Below are 24,633 nucleotides of genomic sequence, written 5' to 3'. Positions count from 1 at the left end.
TCGAAGAACCTGTTCTCCCACCTGGTAAAACTCGAGGTCATTTCTTATCTGTTTATTGAGCAGTACTTCCTGTTAGCCACTGGTGTGGATGACTCTGATTAATGGTGGAAGAACAAATACACTCAGTACTAATGTACACAGCGCAGTCAACTGGTGGTTTTGTGCTAATATTGAACGTTCAAAAACGAGAAAACAGCAGGAGCAGGAAGTGGTCTGCTCTAGATTTGACCTCCAACCTTGGTTGTTTTCAACAGGGAGTGAAATACAAATGTAGGAGCTATGGTGATAATTATCATTCAGGGGGACAAACACAGCAGTGTGTCCTTGACACTGATGAGCTAACGCACTAGTGGGTCAGCTAATCAACTGGCCCCTGTAAAGTTTGCCTGTCTCACCTGCTCTCGTCTTTTTTATTAAGCACTGCGACAAACTCATTCATCTTTTAACGAGACAGTTTATCAAAGATATGGAGCCTGCCAAAGTGTTCTAGATCACAGTGCCGCTGTCAGTGCTTCCCTGAAAGTCTGCACCTTATCACCTGAGTTATAAACAACAGCAGCTGCTATAAATGGAGATAGGGCATTGACAAAGGCTGACAGTGTTTTCATCTGATTAACTAGGCTTCACCAATGAGCTAGTTTAGGTAAAACTATGTTGAAGGGAGTATTGTGTTGGTCTGTGCAGGGAGTGATCTCAAAGACAGAGGGATGCAGACATACTAACAAAGAGCACAGTCGTGCACAGATCAATGTTTGTGTACACATCAGCATGTGTTGTGTGCCTCTCTGATTGTCTGTGTGTACTTAAATGTATTTGGTAAAAGACTGAATTCAGATGAAAGCGACATGCCAGCGTTTTGGCTCTGAGGTTGGTGTATGTAATTTATGATGACAGTCTCGTCATGTGAGCATGGGTTTATGCAAACAGCTAGGGAAAAGGGAATATGTGGGGTTGAAGGGACAAAACCAAATCATGGGCACACGCACACATGTACACAAACAAACACATGCTAAACACATCAAATAAGGCGTTTTAGTAATTTTTACTAGGGAGCTGGAACAGTGTTTTAAATGCAAACCTTATAGCCATAAAATGAATATTAATATTTTTGCACCCTTTTGTGGATGCACACCGGAACTAGAGATTAATAAAAGTAAAATTTTGCATTTTCATTCCAAAATGAGAGTGGCCTACTGGCCATATAAATTTAGCAACAAAAATAAATTGTTATATAAAGTCCTCCATGGCTACTTCCTAAACCATTAAATCCAGTGTTAACATCTCTTTTCTGTCTCATTTGTCTCTCTTTTGCCATCAGCTTGCAGCCCTGGCACCTTCAAGTCCAAACAGGGAGACAGCTTCTGCTTGCCCTGTCCAGCCAACAGCCGCGCCAGCTCAGGAGCATCCAGCGTTTGCTCCTGTCGAAACGGTTACTACCGCTCAGACACTGATTCTCCCGACTCCCCTTGCACCAGTAAGTACAGACTGCTTTCAGCTGACTGTATAACATCAGCTTGTTTGAAAGTCATAGTGATAATCTAAAATTCTGTTATTGAAATCCTTTTGAACACCAAACAACAACTCTTGCATGTTCTTGTTCCCAAAAAAAAAACAGAAATGGGTTTATACCTCATCTTCAGACAGTAATCAAATGTATTGGTAGTCATAAAACAGAAGTCTTGACTGTGTGGTAAATGTTCTCCCAGACTTCCTTGAATTATGCACTCAGTAGGTGATCCCTCAGGAGTATGTTCTCAACATACCACACGGATGGCAAACAAGTCTGCTTGCTTTCCCAACGTTATACAGAACTTTATCCAAACCCGCATCCCACCTGCCTCTCTGTAAAATCTATCTGTTCTCAGTGCTGCCACAACTATACAGACAGTGGACAATTATCTCTAGTAGCAGTGCCTTCGTTAAGAGCAAACTCACACAAACGCAAATATGAGTTAATTCATTCCCTGGTGAAGAGAGAAGAAGAGTGTGGGGCTGATTCTCCCACAGTGCAGTGAGAGATAAGGCTCCGGTAATTGGATAAGAATTGCTAAAGCTCTGCCAATAGTTTGTCTCACTCGTCCCCCCCAGCACTTCACACATACACACAGACACGGTGGAAATGAGCATACAATTCAAATTTGAACTCTTGTCCTCCTTTTTCTCTGAAGAACTGCTGGAACAGCCTCTTGTTATGTGGAAGGGGGAAAACGTTCTAGTTAATGCATGAAAAATGTACTAATACCACAGCACATGGAAAATTCTTGAATTGTGGAATAATGAAGGTATGTGTGTATAATGATATGTAAACGGTGTTTTGCAATATGCATCTCTGTCTATTGTCAGGGTGTCTCTGTACTGTCACCAAGACAAATTTATTTACATCCATTGTGCATGGAGATTAAATTATCCTCATTCCAAACCTTTCCTCTTCTCATCCATGCTTACTTCCCCTTTGCAGCTGTTCCTTCGGCACCACGCAGTGTCATCTCCAGTGTGAACGAAACCTCGCTTGTGCTGGAATGGAGTGACCCGCGTGACTTGGGTGGCCGGGATGACATCTTCTACAACGTCATCTGTAAGAAGTGTCTGCCTGAACGGGGAATGTGCTCTCGGTGTGACGACAACGTTGACATCTCGCCACGCCACCTGGGCCTAACCCAGCGTCGCGTGGCTGTTCGTAACCTACAAGCACACACACAGTACAGCTTCGAGATCCAGGCAGTCAATGGGGTTTCCAACAAGAGCCCCTATACACCTCAGTTCTCTACAGTCAACATCACCACAAATCAGGCCGGTAGGTACTGCTGCAGCCTTGTGGCTACCTGTCAAAGATCAATATTGAACTTGTAGGCACGGCCAACTTTCAAAGACTGGAAAAAGATACAAAGTAATGTCAGAGAATACGTTCAGCGCTTAAGAAGTAGAGATCTTGTATGTAGGAGTATGTTACATATTTTCTCTTTGAACAGGGATTGAGAAGGAATATATTCTTCTGAATGGGCTTAGAAAGGGACCTTTTTCACACGCCCACAGTATGCACTGTACTAACACCGCTGCAAATAGCAATAGCGAGGCAGTGTGTATTCAAAGTGTTGAACCCTCAGTATTCTAGCTGCCCACTGCTTCCAACCCACCGCTCTTCCAGCCCACAGTAACAACAGTAACTAGGTCAGTGTGGGGGGTAGTAATGATAAGCTAGTGCATGTGTACATTAAATGTCAGGGTAATGATTTTTGATTAAAATAGGTAGATAGGTGTGTGGGTTGGTAAGTGGATAGATCAGAAGGTAGGTATGTAGGTAGATGATTTTTGCAATTACTTAAGAAATATGGTCATTTTAATTGGTTTATTTTACCTTAATGGCCTATATATATTTCAGTGCTATTGAGCTTACTCTACACTTTTGTTCTTGTGAGTTGGTCTCTTTACTGAGGTTCTCCCAGTAGTGCCATATGTGTTTAGTCGCTATGTTAAATTTACTATTTCTGCAGGCTTAGACAACACTACAGATTATCCCTGGCTCCTTCCCCCATTCTCTTCCTCTTCTCTCCATGGCCTAGTCCTCCTCACCTCTAACCTTGTTGTCTAGGACCCAGAGACCCTACAGGGCCCCATGTGAGGGCCTCATTGTTTTACGAGAGGTCTGGCACAGGGCTTAAAGGGACCACTGTATCCCTAAGCATCCATGGGGGCTTAGGGTCAGTTGGGTGCAGAGACAGAGGTGAAAAGAAAGGAGGGAGCAAGAGAGCATCCACTGTGATCAGATTATCCTTTGGTGTAGTCCCAAGACCATCCCTGCATGTGCATTCACCTTTTAAGAACCAAAATAAATACTAGGGCAGTGATAAGCCCCAGAGGCCACCTCCATGGTTACTGCAACGTCTTCTCCCAGAGGAGGGCCCCTAATCTCCTGGCTAGAGTAACCAGGGGATCTGCCTAGGAAGCATTGTCTTCTTGGTGGAGAAAGAGAGACTGGAGGGCCTGGGTGGATGGGGATGGCATGGGAGGGAAAGAGGCAGGGAAGGTAAGGTTTGGGGAGCAAAGTGAGAGTGAGACAGAAAGATGTCTGGGCACAAACACAGGCAGCAGAGGGAGGAAGGAAATGCAAGGGGGAGGATCAAAGAACTAAAAACTAGGGATTAAAAAACTTGGAGAGAGAATGGAGAGAGAATGCAGAGATTGAGGTCTGTAGTGGTGAAAAGGACAATGAAACGTGATCAGCTGATGAGGACAAGTGAAATTAAATATTAGAAATTGAATATAAAAAAAGTGAGGAACTATTTTTGAAGAGAAGGTACCTCCGGAGATAGACTGTTGAAGTTATGAAACAAAAGTGATGGAGTAGACTGAGAGGAGGTTGTGAGTCAGAGGTACAGAACAAGCCTGAACTTAGAAAAGAGGAAAGAGAGACAGGGAGGCAGACAGCACTTGGCCATTAATAGGCACATGTGAACAAAGCATGAAAAGCTCAGGTGGGTGGAGTGCCATTGTATTTTATGCACTACTGTGAGTGAGTATCCACAAATGTCTACTTATGTATTTGTGTGCACATTAAATAAAGTATGTAGTGCTCACATTTTCTTCTGAGGGGGAAGTACATGTATGCATATAATTTCTTATAACTTTGAAGGCTACAGAGGAAAACATCACTGTTATCCGGCACTTCCTCTAGAGTATGGAGTAAAAGTGCAGCAGTAGTTCAGCAAGCCTACAGTTAAATGTGTGAAAAGTTTACATCTGTGTGTGTGTGCGTGTTCCTAGCTTGCCTACAGTTGGTATATGGCAGAGGGAACTGCATGTACCAGAGACTTATCCATCAGTTTTGCAGTTTGATTCTCTTGTCACGGGAGAATTAGACATCCCCTCTCCCTCCCCAAGGACTCTGGGAGGGAGAATTTGAGCATTAGTGGGGAATGGTTCTGCATACTAACTATTGGCCAAAGCTGTTCACAAAGCCCACAGCCTTAGACTTTGTATTTGGGCTTCTGTGGACAGACAAAGGGCATAGAACTTGAAAAGGCATAACACAGAAAACGATAAATAAAGCGGATTTTCCTTTATTTGTTTTGCCCTGTGTAGCTCCGTCTGCAGTGCCCACAGTTCACCTGATGGCGGCCACAGCAAGCACCATGAGCCTGTCCTGGCTGCCTCCTGAGAAACCCAACGGAATCATTCTGGATTATGAGATTAAGTACCATGAGAAGGTAAGCAGCAATGTAAGTCAACGCCTCTAATTCAATCCAATTTCAATGACTTGCATGGTCTCTGTTTCATCTGTCTTTCTGTAAATGTGGAAAACAATGCCTCTGCTGATAAACACATGGTTGCAGTGAGGCAAGTCACCATTTGCAATCTTAGCTTGTGTGATCATCCTCCCCTACTTATCCCCCTCCTTCCATCCCTCTGCCCCTCCATCCTTTTTCTCTCTTTCACTCCTCTCAATCTGTATTTCTATTATGCTCTACCCTTTTCTGTACCCCTAAATCTTTCCCTCTTGCCCTCTCTCTTATCCCCCATCCTCTCTCATTCCATGCATTAGAAAGTTTCTGTATTTTCCAGAGGCCAAGTGTGTTTTCCATGGGGAGAGAACAAAGGCTCTCAGTGTGTATCTGCTCTGTTTGTTGTCTTGTCCTTCTCCTGTCAGTTTAGCACACCAGCTACAATCTGTGTCTCTACATTGCTCTCTCTCACTCGTCTCCTTTTTTTTTTTTTACCCGCCTGCACGGTTAGTTTGGTCAGCCATGTCAGGGAGGATAGAACAGGGGTTGATGATGAATGGGACAGCACAGGGGATCCTGCTGTTTGATATTGTTTTCATCACTGTTTTGTCTTTGCAGGATCAGGGTGAGGCCATTGCCCATACTATGACCGCGCAACGGAGCAACGCCCGCATTGAAGGTCTCAAGCCTGGTACACCTTATGTGGTTCAGGTCCGTGCCAGAACAGTGGCCGGTTATGGCCGTTACAGCAGCCCAGCCGACTTCAGCACCAACCTGCAAAGTATGTTACTCCCATACCTACTTCATTATCCAGAGATATATTGGAATATTTGTGGCTTAGCAGCAATATATCTATGATGGTGCTGTGCATAAGCTTCTGAACATAATGGAGGCTCAAAAGCTTATAGAGCCAGAAGCTACTATGCCTATTTTTCATACAAAAAGATTGGAATTTCTTGTAGAGAAAGTGACTTGTGATTTGGTAAAAATCTACCATTTCCTAGCAATCAGTCAATGTATCAGACTGACTCTTGCTCTACATCATATCATTAAGCATGCAAAATAAAATAATTGAATAATCTATCTTGCAGTCTTCATAAATACATTTATTAGTCCTAGGGTGCTGCCCATTCTGCTAAATACAACCTGAAGAACACGAGGGCATTTACCTACATAAGCATATAATTCTGAAGTAGGCATGAGAGGCATACAAGCCTATCAATAGACATGGATGCAGCTAGTGTGGGTGTATATTTGTGACAAGTTCTGCAAGTTAAAGCTCACTCTGTTTGAACCCTAAAGATGACCCTCCAAAGTCCTGGCAGGAGCAGCTGCCACTCATTGTGGGATCAGCCACTGCCACCTTGGTCTTCATCATTGCAGTTGTGGTCATCGCTATCGTCTGCCTCAGGTGAGAATTTAACTTCTCTATCAGCCCCTCAAAATGTCAGAACACTTTAGAGATAAGAATGAGCAACTTGGGTATCAACGATAAATAACTGTGGCAAAACATACTCGTTTACTTGTTTCGGGCCTACACAACATGTTCAAACAGTGAAGACTAACAGAAACATTTGTGGAAAATACATTTCCTTCAAGTTGAAAAAAACTGAGATAGCTTCAAATGTCAACTTTGTTTGCATGTCCTCCAAACCACCCCGGAACAGTCTCAGCGGATTGCTGTGCCACCTGTGAGGCCGCTGAATGCCAGATTAGCCTTCTGAATCTGTGAATAGTAAACAGCTTTGGCCAAAATGCTACTTTGCTCACTGGACACAGCATGGTAGAGCAGCTGTTGGGCCAGATAGGCCTGCCCTCATGGCCCGACACTCAAAATCAACTGTGCGGTTGCCTGACCACAAAGAACCCAGATGCGCCCCTGTCTGCAAGGCCTATTGACTGGGAAGATGCGAACGGCTGCTCAGACATTTCAAAAAGTCTGACACTGCATCAGCTGGGTCTAACCACACTCGTTTATCCTCATACCACTCATTTGTCAAGAAGCAAATGCAGTGTGTGTGTGTGTGTGTGTGTGTGTGTGTGTGTGTGTGTGTGTGTGTGTGTATATGTGTGAAAGGTTGGCACCCACTGCTGACTGGCGCCTACTGGGTTCCCTCCACAAGCCAGTTCAGGCAGCGGCTGACAAGCGTGGGCATCGGTCATGCTAGACTGAATAATAATCTCCCTGCCCTCCCCCTCTTCTCCTTCTCTCCTGCCTCTTCGCTCTCTTCTATTTTCACACCGCTGCATTGTGTCTCTCTCAGGGTATTGGCTTAGCCGTTGCTCTGACTGCCACAGAAGAAGAAGGAGAAAATAGTAATAATACAAAACACAGAGCTCCAGCATATTCCGGAACCGAATTAGAATTTGAAATAAGATGCAAATCACCATCGGGTATTATTGCCCTGGTTACTGGTTAGACAACAAAGGAAGCACATTAACATGTAATTTCAACAACCCAGCCCCCTTGCTCTGTCATCATCTTTGCCCCCCAATGAAGGCACAGATGCAGGAAGGTGCAGAGGATTCTGACACTGAGAGACATGGAGAGTTAAAAGAGAAAGGAAAAATGGACAATGAGAGAGAGAGAGAGAGAGAGAGAGAGAGAGAGAGAGAATGATAGCAAGAGAATGACAGTCCATGAGGACAAAATAAGAGGCAGATTGAATTGAAATTACAGTTGAAATGTCTGTAGGGCAAGGAAGGCGAGACAGCTGTGCTTGCTGTTTCAGTCTGCTTTTGTCTCGGCTTCTCATCTTGGGGGTACCAAAAGTGAATGGTGTTCACTTGCTGCTTCACACAATGGTATGATATCCTTTTGTTTAGACTCGTGTTACAGTCCCCAAGTATGAATCATTTTACCACCAGGCATTGATCCAATCTCTAGCTACAGTGTATCCCTTGCTTCAAATGCAAAAATACAAAACATCTTCACCAAGCCACATCGTAGTGTGGCTACATCTCTGCAGACATTATTAGGGATCTGTTTTCTCCTCATGCCTTTGTTCCTTTCCAGTATTTGCACCCTGCTGTGTGGAGCCCACGTGATTCAGTTTGTGTTTTCATCTTTCTCAACAGAAAGCAGAGAAATGGCTCAGAGTCGGAGTACACAGAGAAACTGCAGCAGTACAGTAAGTCTCTTTGCTGAGATACCCCTGCTTCTTGCATTAGTGAAATTTCAATAGCAGTGTTTCTATATTTCAACTTACCAATGACTGAGCATCCCCAACCACTAAAGAGTATAAAAGAGTAGAGTACCACTAAGTATAACTAAAAGTATAAGCTCTCATAAGTATTATAAAGGATCTTGCTTTGATCTATACTTGATTGATAAAGAATGTGTTTTCGGGACTTTACATAGTGTTATCTATTGTTGAAATTTTGTTTGATGGCATAGATTCACTTTCCTGTTCTTGCCACTGAATCCCCTATAGTAACGCCGGGAATGAAGGTCTACATTGACCCCTTCACATATGAGGACCCCAACGAGGCGGTGCGCGAGTTTGCCAAGGAGATTGACGTCTCCTGCGTGAAGATCGAGGAGGTCATTGGCGCAGGTAACCCACCAAAGCTCCTGAGCTACAGGGGGAAGACTGCTAGTCACCTCCAGGCCATACCGTTAGAGGACTTCACACCAAGCGGTACTTTGACTCAATTCATCGCTAGCCCTCTCTTTGCTCCCTCCCCTCCCACACTCGTCACCTCTTAGGAACCCCTTTCCAGTCTTACAGATGTCTTTAGCACTGCCCTGTGTTTTAAGCATTACTAGCTACAATATGTCCTCTTTAAATTAACGTGACTCACAGTCCTAGCACAACTACATTGTTTACCATGCCATGTGCATTTAGAGTAGCTGCAATACCTTTTTTATGGTGCATTATCATTTCACCCAAAAAACGGAGCCCAATCCTGGAACAAGAGAGATACTGTGCAAGGAGATTTTCTTTTACTTTAAATAAGTTTGAAACAGCTGTCATTTCTAACTGATAAAAATCTTCTTGAATGTAATGGAAGCACATTTTGGGCAATGCAAGACTACAGCTCCATACAGACAGGATATATTTCTCTAGGGGAGATTTTAATCCTGCCCGAGCACGTGTGTGATTTTTCTCTTATCTCTTCCGGTATAAATTACAGCCTTATTGTTTTTTTGGCATGCTCATTGGTCTCCTTTTACTTCCTATACCGGTAGACACATTGTGTTTTAAGATGTAACTTTTTTTAAGTTTGATTTTCAGCAGTCACCTGTATTTGAGTTCTGCAGGGTGTAATAAAATAATTTTATACAAATCCATTACTTGCTTATTGACATACAGTTGTTATTGAATGCCCATGTGGAGAGTCTGATCCTACAGGCTTATCAAATGGGTAATAGCTATCTTGAATTAAATTGTTTTACAGGTCTCCTGGGGGAATGTGTTGGGTTGTACAATGCAATTCATGTTACCAAGGAGCATGGCTAATATTTAACTCCTGCACCCCTCTGAAACATTAATCCTGTCTGGATGGGGCAAAAGATTTTAAAATGTTTCGAGTCCAGGATTGGCCGTCTCTGACCCTGCCCACTTTTAAGTATCTTGAGAACCTCTTTACTAAAGAGGACTTCTACTGGATCACTATTATTGAACCCTGTTCCTGGCACTTACACCTCTTCCACTATGTGGTAGTGTCCCCTCCTTTTGAAACCCTCCCTAACATTTGCTGTTGTAGATAGTAAAATATTTGATGTATTTGATATATTTGATAGTAATATCTCTACTCAAAAGCTGCAGGACTGTGCCAAATGAGGTTGAGTTTTCTTAGCATTGTATCTGAGCCAAATGGAGGACGTTGTGATGGCAGAGATGGGAGTCCCTACTACTGCTTCTGCTACTACCATTACTACTGCTACTACTACTACGACAGCTCTTCTACTGCTGAGGCTACTACTTGAAACCCGTCGCTTCCCAGCATTCGCCTTTAAAGTGACGAACCCTCAACCCCTGTCTTCCCTGTCCCCCTCCTCTCCTCTACCCCTTCCTCAACCATCCCTACATTTTCCTCCATCCGCTGCCCTATCGTACTGTGACTTTGTCACCTTTGCACTCATATTGACACACATCACTGTCATTGCCTCATTTTTCTTGCATTCCTGTGCACGCTTGGTATAGACTCTAAACGTAAATCCTCCACAACCCCAAGAACCCCCAAGCTTCTGTCTCCACCTATCTCATCCTCCTGTGCCTACTTCTCCAGCCCCTCCGAAGCTTAGCACCACCCCCCTGATCCTTTCCTCTTCTGTCCCCACCTTCTCTTCTCACCGTGTCAAACTACTTTTTTTTATTTCAACATGTATTTTTTTCAACTCTACATCTCATCTCACATTCCATCATCATGCCTTACACTCACCATGCTGTTTCTTTTAATCCTTAGCTTAACAGCACAAAGTCACTATACGCTCCCCTTATCACCACCATCCCTTGACACTGGCCTAGAGTCCTGGCTTCACTTGCAGTTCCCCCTGTCCCACCCCTCCTGCTACCCTTCCCTGGCTCCTTGGTTCTAACCAGTTAACTGTCCCCTCTCCCCTCTTTTCCCCCACTCTCCTCCACTGTTCCGTCATGCCTCTCTCCCCTCCCTCTTTCTCTCTCTCTCCTTCCATCTCTCCTATTCCTCTGGCTGTCTCACCTGGGCTCTCGCAGGAGAGTTTGGGGAGGTGTGCCGCGGTCGCCTTAAGCTGCCTGGGCGCCGGGAGATCATCGTAGCCATCAAGACTCTCAAGGTGGGGTACACTGACCGCCAGAGACGAGACTTCCTGTCTGAGGCTTCCATCATGGGCCAGTTCGACCACCCCAACATCATCCGTCTGGAGGGCGTAGTCACCAAAAGTCGACCAGTGATGATTGTGACAGAGTTCATGGAGAATGGAGCACTGGACTCTTTCCTAAGGGTGAGAAAAAAAAGGCATACACAAACACTTAAACACAAGAATAGCTCTAACATTAGCAACTCCCTAAAAAATATGTATCTGTGATTTTATCAATAATGCAAGACTATCCAGCAAATAAGCCCATCCAAATCTGCTTGATCTTGCTTTTAGTTATTTCACTTTCATTAGAGCCATAAAAGGTCTTCTTAAGCTCTGCTCCAGAGCCTACAATGGGTATCTAACAAATGCTGCATTCAGGCATTTGGTGACATTTACAAAGAGCTCAGTCTCCAATGAATCACCGCCTCAAAGTCACATCATACATTGTCTGCCAGAGAAAGGGGAAGAGAGGAATGGAGGATGGATAGGTAGAAAAGAGAAAGATGTTATAGTGTGTAACAGTGATGTCAGATGAAAGATGTAGGAACGAGGATATATGCCACAAGAGTACTTTAAGAGGCACTGAAAAAAGAAAGATAGGTAGGACAAATAAAGGTAAAAAGGAGACAAACATATATTCCTTTGACTATGCAACCTTGATCTACAATCCAATTTATCCTTGTCATTCTTTCTCTTCCTTTGCCAGCTCAATGACGGGCAGTTCACAGTAATCCAGCTGGTTGGCATGCTGCGCGGTATCGCAGCAGGCATGAAGTACCTGTCAGACATGAACTACGTCCACAGAGACTTGGCTGCCCGTAACATCTTGGTCAACAGTAATCTGGTGTGTAAAGTGTCTGACTTTGGCCTATCTCGTTTCCTCGAGGATGACGCTACAGACCCCACGTACACCAGCTCCCTGGTGAGTTAGGGTTTACATGTGTGTATGTGTTTGTGTAGGTGTATTCATGTTTTAATCAATGTTTAAAGGTGCTACATGTAATTTTTTAACGTCAGTACATCACTATTATGGTAATTGTATCCCCTTTTACAAATCAATCCACAACATTGCCATATTTGAAAGTATTCAGAAAATAGATCTGTGTCAAGTCTGTTCCCAGATGACATGACCATAATGGAAAGAAAAGGGAGTTATTTTCTTCTCACATTGGATGGCAGGTGGAAGTGGGATCAATAAGAACAGTTTGACACATTGGTGGACATGTGCATTTTTTACCTGGACATGTGTGTTTTCACTGAAGCTGCAGAAAATTTCCAAGATACTCATAATGTGTGATGTGAAAAGATTGATTCTGGCTGCTATTCTCAAATGACACAACATGTAAAATTGGCAAAGCAGGTTAAGGCACATAGGAAAGGGTCCTTTGAGATTGAGTATAATTGTCATAAATGAACATGAGCTCTAGTATAAAGATAGGCAGCCTCCTCTGGCCTTTATGCAAAAGTTTAGTTTTAGCGTTTGACTTCTCAAAACAGGAAAAGGGCTCTCTTCTTCCAGTGCAGCTCAGCCTTCTGAATATATTACAATGGCACATCATAAAACAAAAAAGTCACTTCCTATCCTCTCTAGTAGGTATATAGAAAATAAAAAGCAAAAAGCACTCAGAACAACATCAGGAAGAGTGAGGCATGACAAGTCTCTTGGTGACAGGAAGCAAGGTTGTTGGGAACTATATTCTTTATTCTGAGAGACACCGCTGCCAATTACTTCGCCTACAGTTCAGTTCAGTAATATGAAAGAATTGGTGATAAATTGGTGACCTATTGATGTTGAAAAATACAGTTTGTAGCACATTAAATATTCTTATAGCTTCACTTGTTTGTACATGTCATTTCCTGTAACTGTGTTACTAACCCTGTGTGTATGTGGCGTTTGGGTTCAACAGCATGCACCCATGTGTTGTGCATCACATTTCCCTTAGACTGTGTTTTTCTCACCCTCTCTCTCCCTCTTGTATGTGTGCGACTCTGTGTTTGTGTTCCATCCCTCCAGTATTTCATGCTCACCTACTCATTCGCATATCCACAGGGAGGAAAAATCCCCATTCGCTGGACGGCTCCCGAGGCAATTGCCTACAGGAAGTTCACCTCGGCCAGTGACGTATGGAGCTACGGGATTGTCATGTGGGAAGTGATGTCGTATGGCGAGCGGCCATACTGGGACATGAGCAATCAAGATGTAAGCTGATATTTTTTTTATATTGTGATATACTCATACTTAATGTAATATATATACAGTATACAGTTTATATATATATATATACACACACACATACGTATACACAGTATATACTGTATAATGTATAATGTATATATAATGGAATATTCAGCATCAAACAGTAGCAGAAGATATAAATGTAAATATTTAAAATTGTAATAGTTTTCAGCCATTCTCTCTCTACATACCCATCCACAACTACCACTCAAAGCTAATCTTTCACTTTCCCTTATTTCTATTTATTCCCTAAAGCCTTTTTTCCTGTTTATCTCTGACTCTCCCATCATTCATCCTCTTCTCTCCCCCCTCACTTCCTCTTTTCATCGACCCATCTCTCTCCTTGTGTTGTCCATCCTGCCTCTACACCATACTCTGTGATTAGAAGTGATTGTGATTTCTCTGTTGTCCTTCCACAGGTAATAAATGCCGTGGAGCAGGACTACCGACTGCCCCCTCCCATGGACTGCCCCACAGCACTGCACCAGCTCATGTTGGACTGCTGGGTGAAAGAGAGGAACCTGCGACCCAAATTCGCTCAGATTGTGGCCACACTGGATAAGCTTATCCGCAATGCTGCCAGTCTCAAGGTGGTCACTAACAGCACACAGTCCACTGGGTAAGCTGTAATATTGGCAATAATGTCTAATTATGGTCAAAACATTAATGATATTAGTGCTGATCGCTTTCTAAAAACCTTCTCATATGTTGGAGAAGATTTGCTGGAGTCTTGTGATAGATTACAGTAACAGGTCATTATTTTATTGAATGAAGTCACTTGACTTTTCAGCCATGAGAGTACATTGGCCGAGCCATTTCATTTGCACCTGAGCCAGAGGAACTGCGATAATGATTTCCACTCTGCAAATATTCATTATCCAAGTTGATATGGTGTATGTGAGTCACTCTGACTCAGCTGTAACAATCTCTAAGCTTCTGCAAAGTGCACCTTTCTTCCCGTACAACTCTTCAGTTCTCACAAATGCAGCCTGGGACATTATGCAAATCCAAATTACTATCGCTCAATACAGGCCTTAAAGCAACTCCTCCGCCAACTGGGAGCTCAATCAATGATGTCACATCTGCATTTAGCAGCACTACCTCCCTCCGCAATCTGTTTCTTGGAAAGAATTTGGAGGATAGAAGGTGGAAGAGTTGGAGCGGCAGGGAGGGGGCTGACCTACCTATCTGTCCCTGCATCAGGGTCTTTCTATCTTGAGGGAGGGCCGCAGACAATCCTAGTTTGGGCTCATGGGGAAACCAGGGTCTCGGTTGGCCAACGGAATGACGCTCTTAGAAGATTAAGCTTGCTGTTAATTAGCTCGATTAAGGAGAGGCAAAAAAGAGATGGGAGCGCCTTTTAATTAGCCACTAACGAGATTTTAAGCGGGCCAGCGGAGAGGTGGCCTCCTGCCGACAAACGTAACAAGGGAGGAGTGAGAGATGATACCGTCGTCCTGGTCGGCATTGAAGGGTGGCTGGAGGTTAGCTAACACCGTCTGGCATTAAAGTCCTTTGCTTGTGTGTGTTATGTGTACATGACATGACTGCATATTGCATTGTAGGTGTAGAGTGTAATGAGCAATTGAGCTTTGGTGGTGTTAGGCTTCCTTCACCACTTCAATGAGTCATTTTCTGTGTTTATCGTTTTACTTTTGAGTCTCTGTTGCAAATGCAGAATGTCACACTTGACAAATGAATCACATCCACTTTTAGAAACTGCAAAACAGTCTAACAAACCTAACTCTTTGGTGAAACTGCTATAGTACCAACCACTGACCTTTGAATTTGGCCTGTAACTGTCTCACTAGCTAGCATATAATATTACCCATGTTTCTTGCTGTGTTTCTGCTTGTGGCTCACATGTGGCCAGCAACATTCTGGACCCTTTTGAAGCCAACTTAAGAGAAACAGGACTAACAATACTCCATTAAGAGAAGCCAGAGTCTGGTGTTGGCGTTGGCGTTGGCGTTAACGACGGCTCGAGGCCTTGGACTCCGAAGCACAGGCCTTATTAAATATCACTCCATCTACACCACTCAATGGACCCTCTGTATCACTGTTATTAACTCCCCATCGGTGCCTTTTCTATTTTTTCCTTCTTTCTCCCTCCATTCCTCTTTTAATTGTTAATGAATGTAATGCCATCAAAAAGGATGACAGGGATCAACAGAGCAGAGAGGAGGGGAGACAGTGGTGCTCTTTCTCTGTGCTTGCTCCCTCATCTGTTTCTCCTCCTTCACCTCCCTGAACCCCCCCCCCCCCCCCCCTTGTTCAACCGCTCCACTTCGCTCTGAGTTGTAGCACAGTTTTATTAAAACTCCAAGGTGGCCTCTCTATCTACAGCATTGATCAGCACAGGGGGTTAGGTCCTTCTTTAGAAAGGCCCTTTTGGGCTGTCAAGGTGTGCAGGAACATGCAAAACACACTCAAACCCATTTTCAGGAATACACACGCACACACACTGATCATACGACCAAGTACAGTTTATTCATATATACACAGATGAACAGTCAAACACTCCTTCCAGATTCATGATCCGGTCCTAACACGCAACCACACACTAAATGTGTGTCCACCTCTGTGCATGCATCCTTTTGTCTAGCCAACCTCGGATGGTTTTCCATAAAGAGCATATGCATATAAGTTCAAACACACCCAGAGACATTGTACTGTAAATGCAACAACAATGTGCTATAGAGTATATGGCTTATAACCTACATGTTAAGCACATACAGACAGCCCAAATCTGATTTAAGCTTAACAACAAAACTGCATGGAATCCAATCTTTACAGATCAGATTTAAAGCACATTTGTAGGCGGTTTGAAAGTACAACTCAGTAAAACTACTCAACTCGGATTTCAAGTGGATTTTGTTATATTTTTAGTTTTGTTGGTCCCCATGCAACTCATCTCATTGCAACACAAATAATAGGAACCAATAAACAGGAAGAGAGCTGTCCAGATATTTCTAGGATTTCATATAGGAAACATCCAATATCACAGATGCTGCCAAATAAATGCAGTCTGCAGACCAGAGAAATGCCCACTTGATTACTATGACATCTGTTATTGATTATAGTTTATATAGTAAATGTGATCTGTATAGTCATCACTAAAGACCAGATTTGACAACACACACCACCTCGCCTCACCAGCTGCAGCGCCATCATCCACCATCCACCATCCAAGCCTCCAGCCAGTCTCTCCACAGTCATTAAAGTGGCCCCCCATGTCCCCACTCCCCTGCACACAACTCCTTAGATGTGGAGGAGAGGAGAGAAGAGGGGAGGAGAGAGGAGGAGGAGAGGTGGAGAAATGGAGAGGTGGCGCTCAGCGGGGGGCGTTTGGGGGTGAGGTTGGCCGGTAGAGGCAGTAGAGTGACGACCTTAACCCTCTCTCTCCCTGTTTCTCTTTCTCCCCTCCTCCCTCCCCCTCTCCTAATGTAGGGTATCCCAGCCCTTGCTTGACCGCTGTGTGCCAGACTATACCACTTTCACCACTGTGGGGGACTGGCTGGACGCCATCAAGATGAGCCGCTACCGTGACAACTTCGTCAATGCCGGATTTGCTTCCTTTGACCTGGTGGCCCAGATGACAGCAGAGTGAGTGGAAAGGGATTCAGCTAATCAGGCCTTAAGTGACTGACTGGGCTGGGTTTGAGTGTAAAATTAGTGACTGTTTGACCTTGAGGGAATAAAAATGGTCTCATGGCTTAATAATATGTGATAAGATGTGGAATAGGTGCTATGAGTAAGCTCAGACATCAAATAAATAACATAAAGGATTTTAAACAGCAATTATTTTACTATATTGGTACATTTAGCAGACATTTCAGAAATATATTTTTTCTGATATAAAGATGAATCATGCCATGAATACATACAGTATCATGTCTTTTAATGTTGTGAGCACTAGTTTTAAAAAGGAAAATGTGATATTTACTGGCGACATGAGAGAGAGATTATGCAGCAGTTCAAAATGTGACAAAATGAACACAAGATCCTTTTAATTTGGTATATAATTGATCAGGATAGGTTTGCTGTAGTATGGGGAGGATTATGTAATCAGGAGAGGACCAGTTCCAACTGCCTGCTTCAGGAGTCCAACATCAGATACACAATCAACAAACACAATTTAACAGTGTAGTACATTTTCTCCAGAGCACGTGTAGCTGCTTCCTTTCCTATGATCTCCAGTTGACCTTGACGACTCACCCACCTGTCCGTGTTTACAAACAGGAAATGATGTAATGGAAGTCCTGGAAACTGGAGGCCAGTGATGATCAAATAAATGAATTAGGATTATAATGATAAATAAATTATCCTCATTAGCTGCATAATAGGCAATGGAGGTGGGGGTAATTTATTTCAATTTGGCCAGGCTGACAGGTGTGGTGTACTGTGGCTCTCTGTTGCCCTTAATGGCCAGTAATTTGTCTAATGGTGCCCATTTATTATCATTTCATCCTCCATCGCTGCACTGATGGGGATGGCGAAATATGAAAAAACACAAAACCCCCCACCATTTATTTGTGTGAAATTTCAGTGATGCACCCTTGTTTGGCTTTGGAGAGGATGGATGTGCAGTGTGTGTGTGTGTGCGTGTTTGTCCATTTGTGGGTTTAGGTGCACACTTTTCTACTAAAATGGATGGGGCCACAAAGTCATTGAGACAAGCAGAGTGTATGGTGTCTGCGTGTAATATTAGATTATCCAGTACTTGTGTGTGTGTCTGTGTGACTGAACGGAGAGGACGCAGACTGTGGCAGAGCCCCAACAGTCAGCTAATCGCTACCCCAGACGCCGTCCGTTCTCTCCTCAGCTATCGACTGGGGAAATCAAACAAGCGAGCGGAAAAGAGAGGTTCTCATGATATTATTGTACAGTGTTAAACCAACATGGCCATGATGATTAGATTATGCCGTCTGACTAATGACAAAGCCAAAGCAGGTGCACTCTCCCAGGCCTTTTTAAAGGTGTAGTAATGTCAACTATATGTCAACATTTTTATATTTTCCCTCTGCACCCACAACACCCAAGGTTAAGGCCCTCTACTTACTCTAAATATCACACCGTATCTGGTGTGAGCCCTTAGCTAAAAGACTAATTTACACCTTATTTGCTGTAGTTCTTGGATATTTTTAAGCACTGAGGAATTTTGTCCAACAGTGGCCAAGTTAAGAATATTTCACAGTATGAATGACAAGCTCCTAACTGTCTAGTATATTGCAAAAAAACATTTCTATGGCTAAGTGGCATGTTGTGTGGATTCTGCTTGTGAAGTCTGCCAGCTGCCAGACAGTAGCTGAGTTTGCTCTTTAATCATTAACTATCACATTATGGACCTTTGACTCCCCTGTTCTTGCCCACCTGCCGGGCAACAGAAGTATGTTGCACTAAGACCAGTATTCACTATAGCTGGATAAGTATCTCCATTTTGTTGACATACCCTCTGGAAGCCATTTTATGGGCGATTGTCAAGGTGCTTGCCTGTCCCTTTTGAGTGTGTGTTTACTTGTGGGTGAAAAGTGAAATTTACACTTCATCTTTGGACATGTGATGTTTGCCTGCTTTTTTTTTTATCACGGAGCCACCTGTTCTTATTTTGTTCTCCTTTCATTTCACTCCACAGGGACTTGCTGCGGATAGGGGTAACGTTGGCTGGCCATCAGAAGAAGATTCTTGGTAGCATTCAGGACATGAGACTACAGATGAACCAAACACTTCCTGTCCAGGTGTGAGCGACAGGACACAGACCGATGCAGTCGAAGGACAGCCAGATAGGAAAAGGGGGGGAGGAACTGTGCCAGAGAGAGCCATTGGAAAACCCTAGCTGCCTGACCCATCTCTGCCAATTAGACGCTATGAAACTGGCTTGCAGTGCCTCTGACTATTTTGTTCTTTATTTCACTACCACTTTCATTTCCTGTTCCTGCTTTTTTGTTATTCGTCATTATTTCTTTTTCCATCCAATCAGAATTAGTGTGTTTTTGAAAGAGGAAGAAGAGTTAACCCCCTTATATCCCATGCATTTCTCACCAGCTCTGGTGTGGATTGACGTTTGCATGCATGTGTATTTTAGTGAGGTTGGCCATAGCCCCATAACTGAAATGTCACACTCTGATCCTCAAGCAAGACCCCCTTCCCTTGACCTCTCAACCCAGCTTTGATGGACGCAATGCTTTGCAAAGAATGAACACCCTGGTGTAAAAAACAAACAAACAAATGTTCACACACATAAAAAAACAAAACTAAAAAACAGAGGTGTTTTGGACCCACAGGAGACTGAGGACAATTCTTTCCCTGATAGAAGTTGTTTTATTGTGCATGTGTGTGTTGTTCTCCATCTTCATATTGAAGGTGTGTTATCTAAATGGGCACTTGCCGGAGACGGGTGAGTTCAAAGGTCAAGAGGATGACAGAGGTCAAAAAGGTCAAAGGACAGCAGCCACATTTTTGGACACTTTGTTTTGGCTGTTGAATCCTCAATAGGTCACCAGATGATCTCTTCACCCTGACCTGAAGTGACTCAGGATTGTTCCACAGCTTGGGATCACCTCCTCATCACCTGCATTTTTACACATAAAAATGTTTTACTTTTGTTTGTCCACACACCTTTTTTTCCTCTTCTTTTTTTTTTGCTTTTCTTATGCATTTTTGGGAGATTTGTGGTTTCAAAATGGCCGGTCAAACCTAAGTAGCCCCACTGGACGCTTTATGTGATTAAAGGGGAAACAAGGACTGTGGCAACACTATAGAAAGACCACTTGGCCTTTTGTGTGCGTTTTTGTATGTGTGTGCGCATGTGTGCGTGTATGTGTGATTAAGTGTGCTTGGATCTGCGGGTGTGTCAAGTTGCACACAAGTATACTGTACAATACAGCTTCCGCTATTTGCCACCGTGGAGAATTAACGCATGAACTGAACCGTGACAAGGAGCAAATATATCTGAAACAATTACGCTATATTCTGTGGACAACTGTTAAACATTCTTTTTTATTGAATCCAAAAAAATGAACGGACATACATATATATATAAAATTATATATATATATGCATCATGCAGAAACTGAGAGAACCATGACGGACACCTTACTTTCTACTTACTATTATCTGGATTTAGAAATAATCAAAATTATTGTTTTAATTTCTTGACATCCTGCCCTATGTATTTATTTGTACCTCGCCCGCCAACCCCCAACCCCCACCAACACCCACATGGACTGTATGCCATTTGGGACAGTGGACTTGGAACAATCAGAAGGAAGATAAACTCCAAAAGGATTCACCTAACGAATTGATGACAAAAGAAATTGCATATAAATTGGATATTGTATTTTTGTTGTTGTTCTAAACAGCCTGTACATGTTTTGTAACAAAAATATGATAAATATCAAAAGAAAAATGGTGTTTTGACAAAAATGGAAGTGCTGTTGTGAAATGTTTGATTCAGAGTGAAATTAACAGAAAGCAAAGGAAGAAGAGAGAGAGGGGGGGAAGTCAGAAGGTAGAGAGGAAGAGATGAACAACATACATGGTTGGACTATTGGTAATATCATGTCGCCCTTTTGCTCTCAGTGTGAGTGTCCGTGTAGGTGTGTTCAAGTTTGTGTGTGCCACCTGAACTGGATATTAAGCTTCCCCAATCCATTCTCATTCTGCAACATAAAGAGCATTTGTGAAGCACTGAGCTGTTACTAATTGTCTTCCAGGCACATTTTTTCAACTCCTGCGAACCATTCAGATGCATCTCTGTGGTTTACCTATTTTTCATTTTTCCAACAATGGGATCCTCCCAACCCATCTTACGTAGGTGTATTAAGCAGTCATTAGGGGGAAGGTTCAGAGACGATGACCTACCTGCCAGTCACTTAAATTGCCCCAGAGGTGGAGCTCCTCCACTAGACCTGCGGTTTGCTTCCCTGCAACAGGATCCTCGTCAGAGAATCCAGAGCTGTCAGAAAAGAAACCTATTGGTCTTTGTCTGTCGATTAATGCAGCAGCCAATGTGGGCTGGAGGATACAAGCACACAGCGAGCGCAGACATACGGCGGGCTGACCTATCATTATCTCTCTTCATTTCCTGTCTGGCCTGCAATCATCCTGTCTCAGCTCAGGCTGCTGCATGATTAGTACAGTGCAGGATCAACAGCTCTGAGATGCAGACAACCAAAATCTGCAGCCCCCCGCCCATCCTAAATGATAGCAGCTGCATCAAGGAGACCATACTATTTTCACTTCTCACAGAGGGGTGTTTGATAGTTGCGGATTAAGGGATGGGGCTGCATCACTGCTATGGTCTTTCAGATAGTCTATATGTTGTTTGGGTTGGAGCTGATCAATGCAATATGTGAATATTGTTAGTTAGGTGTGTGATGATAGCATGATGTTAGTGGCCATGCAGTTTTTCTTACCATATTACTTTTGTAAGCCTCACCTTTAAGTCCCTTCAAAAGTCATGGAGGATATTAAGCAAAACAACAATGTGTTTCCCGTTTTATATTATTTCATCTTATTCTAAGTACAGCTGTTTTCACTACTGCTAGTACTCTCTATAGTTATGGTACACAATCAAGTAGTAATTTAACGGACGTGTACTCAAACTATTCAGGTCTGATATCCTTACATTTGTTTCATCAAAGTGTTCAGATTTCCAGTATCGTCAGCATGATGTGATATCATGATGAGATGTTTCTTGATACCATTCTGCAGAAGTATTTTGTTTCTCACCAAAACAAAACAGAATTTTCATTGGAAAACAGTGATAGAATCTACATTCAGAGATGACAGAAGAGCAGAATGAATGCAATCAGAAGCTCACCTCCCAAAGTCTCCCAGGAATATTCAATAGTACTCCTGCTTCCTGCCCTCGGCTCAATCATCCAATCAGCGAAGACCCACTGTTGCAAACTCACACGTGACAGCAAAAAAGACACAATTGATGAGCATAAAAATAGAGAAGGGAGCTAAATACAATCAGATGTCAGACATGCCCACTCATGAAAAATGGCAGCCCTTTGGAGCTCGCATTAACTGTTGATGAGGTGCACATGGTGCTCTGGTCTCTGGAGCTGTGTTCACCAAACTCAACCAGCCATGAGTGATGAGCTCAACTGGCACTGTTGCACATCTTAAAATGATTAAACTGCCACCACATCAACTGAAAACAATTAATCTTTAAGTGGATTCTCACACATTCATGGCAGGGTTTAATATTCAATATTCACAGAGCGAAGGAAACACACTGTCTAGTGTTTTTTTGTTCATCCTTCTGACGGCACATTGCTGAAATTAAGATAGACTGTTATGTGTGCGTTCGTGTGTGTGAGAGTGTGTGAAATAAAAGAAATTTATACAGAAACACTTTGATCAGCAGAGTTTAGGCTTTGTCAGATGTAGTTATCTGTACATGTGCCAATAGGATCCCTCACATTCCTTCTACGTTTCTTTTCTTAATATACATCTTCCATAAATCATCAAACAACCACACCCACACACCCCGAAACCCCTTCACTTACAACTTTCTAACTTTCTTTTCTTTAGTTGTCTGTTTTAAATAAACATATACAGTACTGTATTTTCTTCTGTCTTCTAACAATTTCAATCCACATCTGTCTTTTGGTCACTTTTGAAAACCCCCTCTTCATACAAGGAAGTGAGATGTGTCAGAAAGTACTGTACATGTATAGTGAACCAGGAGGGGGGACGGAATAAAGTGCTGAGAAATGCAATTGTTAATTCCTCTTTGAAAAAGCATTAAGATGTATTTAATGGTGCAGACATACACAACAAATTACTAAAAAATGATGATGCATTCTTGTAGAAATATTTTTAAAAGACCCTTTTGCAATTAAATTATTTAAGAAATGTGATCTCCTGAGTCTTTATGTGTTTTGAATTCATCCAGACCTAAAGTAAATTGTTCCACTGTGAGATACCATGCCACCGAGAGATACCATGCCCAAGAGAAACACATTTGATTTCACTGCTTATCTTTATGGCCATCTCTAACTCCCATAATCATTACCAGAACTTCATGTAGTTTTTCAGCAGTTATCACAATATCATTTTTTGTTGATAAAATGGCAACCAAAATTCTCAGTTCAGACCGCTATCTGTTTCAGATGAAAATAACATACTCACAGATTTAACTCTGCATATTTCTCAGGAATTACTCAGGAATTGTTCATTTTAATCCAAAGCTCTCTGATTTGATGTTTGTGTTAAATAAAGGTTTAGGCCGCATTCTTCCCCTTGCCTTGGAAAAGCCTGAGGATATTAAGAGTAACACTGTCTGTAAAAAACTATTTTTGTAATGCCGCCTTTCCACTATATAGCTTCAGGCACCTGATGAATGGATATTGATCCTTGCGAGAAGTTGCCCAGAGTTCATCTATTTCTAATGCTTCTTTAGTTGCTAAGTCGCTTGCCATTATTGTTGTTACTGCAAGTGAAAGACCGCTATTCTAAAGTAGTTTGCCAAATATAGCTGTGAAAATCATGAGTTAACTTGCACATCTGTCCAGAGGAATACCAAAATATAGCATTGTTATTCCAAATCAGATCAATTCCCAAAAGTTACAAGTTTGCAAGACTTGTTGTCACAATCATATCAAAAAGTTTGCAGTCTACAGAAGAGCTATGTCAATACCATGCCACTCTAAAGCACCCCATGTTGTCTTTCAAGCCCACTAATTTATCTGAGCTCCACTCATCTCTGCAGGCACTGATCCAACAGCCTTGTTTTTCCAGCAAAAAAAGGGAAGATGCTCAGATCATAGATTCTACCTCATCCGCTCCTCGCCTTGTCCCCTGGCTCCCCTCTTCTCCCTTTCCCTGTCCAATTAAATATAGAGCCTTGGATCGGGTGGTCTCGGTGTCTGGGTAGAGCAGATATTTTCAAAACCCTCCCCCCTAGATGCGCTCTGAGAAGTTTCATCAGAGGATTATGTGGGTTCTTTATTATGTTACAACAGGCAGAATAAATTCTCAGATCTCCCCAACTTTGACGGCTTCTTGTTTTCCACTGCTGTTGTCAGATGATGGACTCACTTGATACATATTAAAGGTCCAGCAGCCTTTCATGGAGACTAATTTTGTTCTACCTTCTACTGTCATTTGGTGTCGTAACCAATTTCTATTTTTTCCATTTTTTTTCAGAGGAAACTTCAAAATCCACTGTCAAGAAAATTAACCAGGGCTACTGTATGTATCCTGAGACAGAGCGTAGACCATATCATAGTTTTGAGATATTTTCATTAGCTCAGATAGAGGGTTCTCCTTCAGTATCAAAAACGTAGTATAAATATGGACCAATGCCAAGATGAACTAGAGCACTGTTTACTTTCCTACAGCCATTGACATAGTCTCACATTACTCCAAGCAGT

At 42.7% G+C, this 24,633-nt stretch overlaps 1 protein-coding gene across 9 annotated transcripts in view; it reads left to right on the top strand.

Annotated features, from left to right (window-relative positions):
• LOC119900577 (ephrin type-B receptor 3-like) overlaps positions 1-23,118 on the top strand; it is a 60,864-nt gene extending 37,746 nt beyond the window's left edge. Inside the window, exons 4-16 of one of the 9 annotated variants that reach the window (XM_038715656.1) lie at positions 1,319-1,474; positions 2,459-2,794; positions 5,080-5,216; positions 5,838-6,000; positions 6,522-6,630; positions 8,298-8,350; positions 8,654-8,860; positions 10,901-11,148; positions 11,714-11,929; positions 13,058-13,207; positions 13,663-13,862; positions 16,694-16,849; positions 18,879-23,118. In XM_038715656.1, the coding sequence (XP_038571584.1) occupies positions 1,319-1,474; positions 2,459-2,794; positions 5,080-5,216; positions 5,838-6,000; positions 6,522-6,630; positions 8,298-8,350; positions 8,654-8,860; positions 10,901-11,148; positions 11,714-11,929; positions 13,058-13,207; positions 13,663-13,862; positions 16,694-16,849; positions 18,879-18,987 (2,240 nt within the window). In that variant the 3' untranslated portion in view covers positions 18,988-23,118. Of the gene's footprint in view, positions 1-1,318; positions 1,475-2,458; positions 2,795-5,079; positions 5,217-5,837; positions 6,001-6,521; positions 6,631-8,297; positions 8,351-8,641; positions 8,861-10,900; positions 11,149-11,713; positions 11,930-13,057; positions 13,208-13,662; positions 13,863-16,693; positions 16,850-18,878 lie in introns of all 9 variants that reach the window. The other 8 variants (XM_038715654.1, XM_038715665.1, XM_038715658.1 and 5 more) reach the window with 8 other exon arrangements.
• The last annotated feature ends 1,515 nt before the right edge of the window (positions 23,119-24,633 follow it).

The sequence above is a fragment of the Micropterus salmoides genome, unplaced genomic scaffold (genome assembly GCF_014851395.1).
Source record: "Micropterus salmoides isolate LMB-PRFRI ecotype aquatic unplaced genomic scaffold, ASM1485139v1 Ms_hic_scaffold_13, whole genome shotgun sequence".
Lineage (NCBI taxonomy): Eukaryota > Metazoa > Chordata > Actinopteri > Centrarchiformes > Centrarchidae > Micropterus > Micropterus salmoides.
The sequence above is the reverse complement of the archived record's forward strand: the minus strand, read 5'-3'. Positions and strand labels throughout refer to the sequence as shown.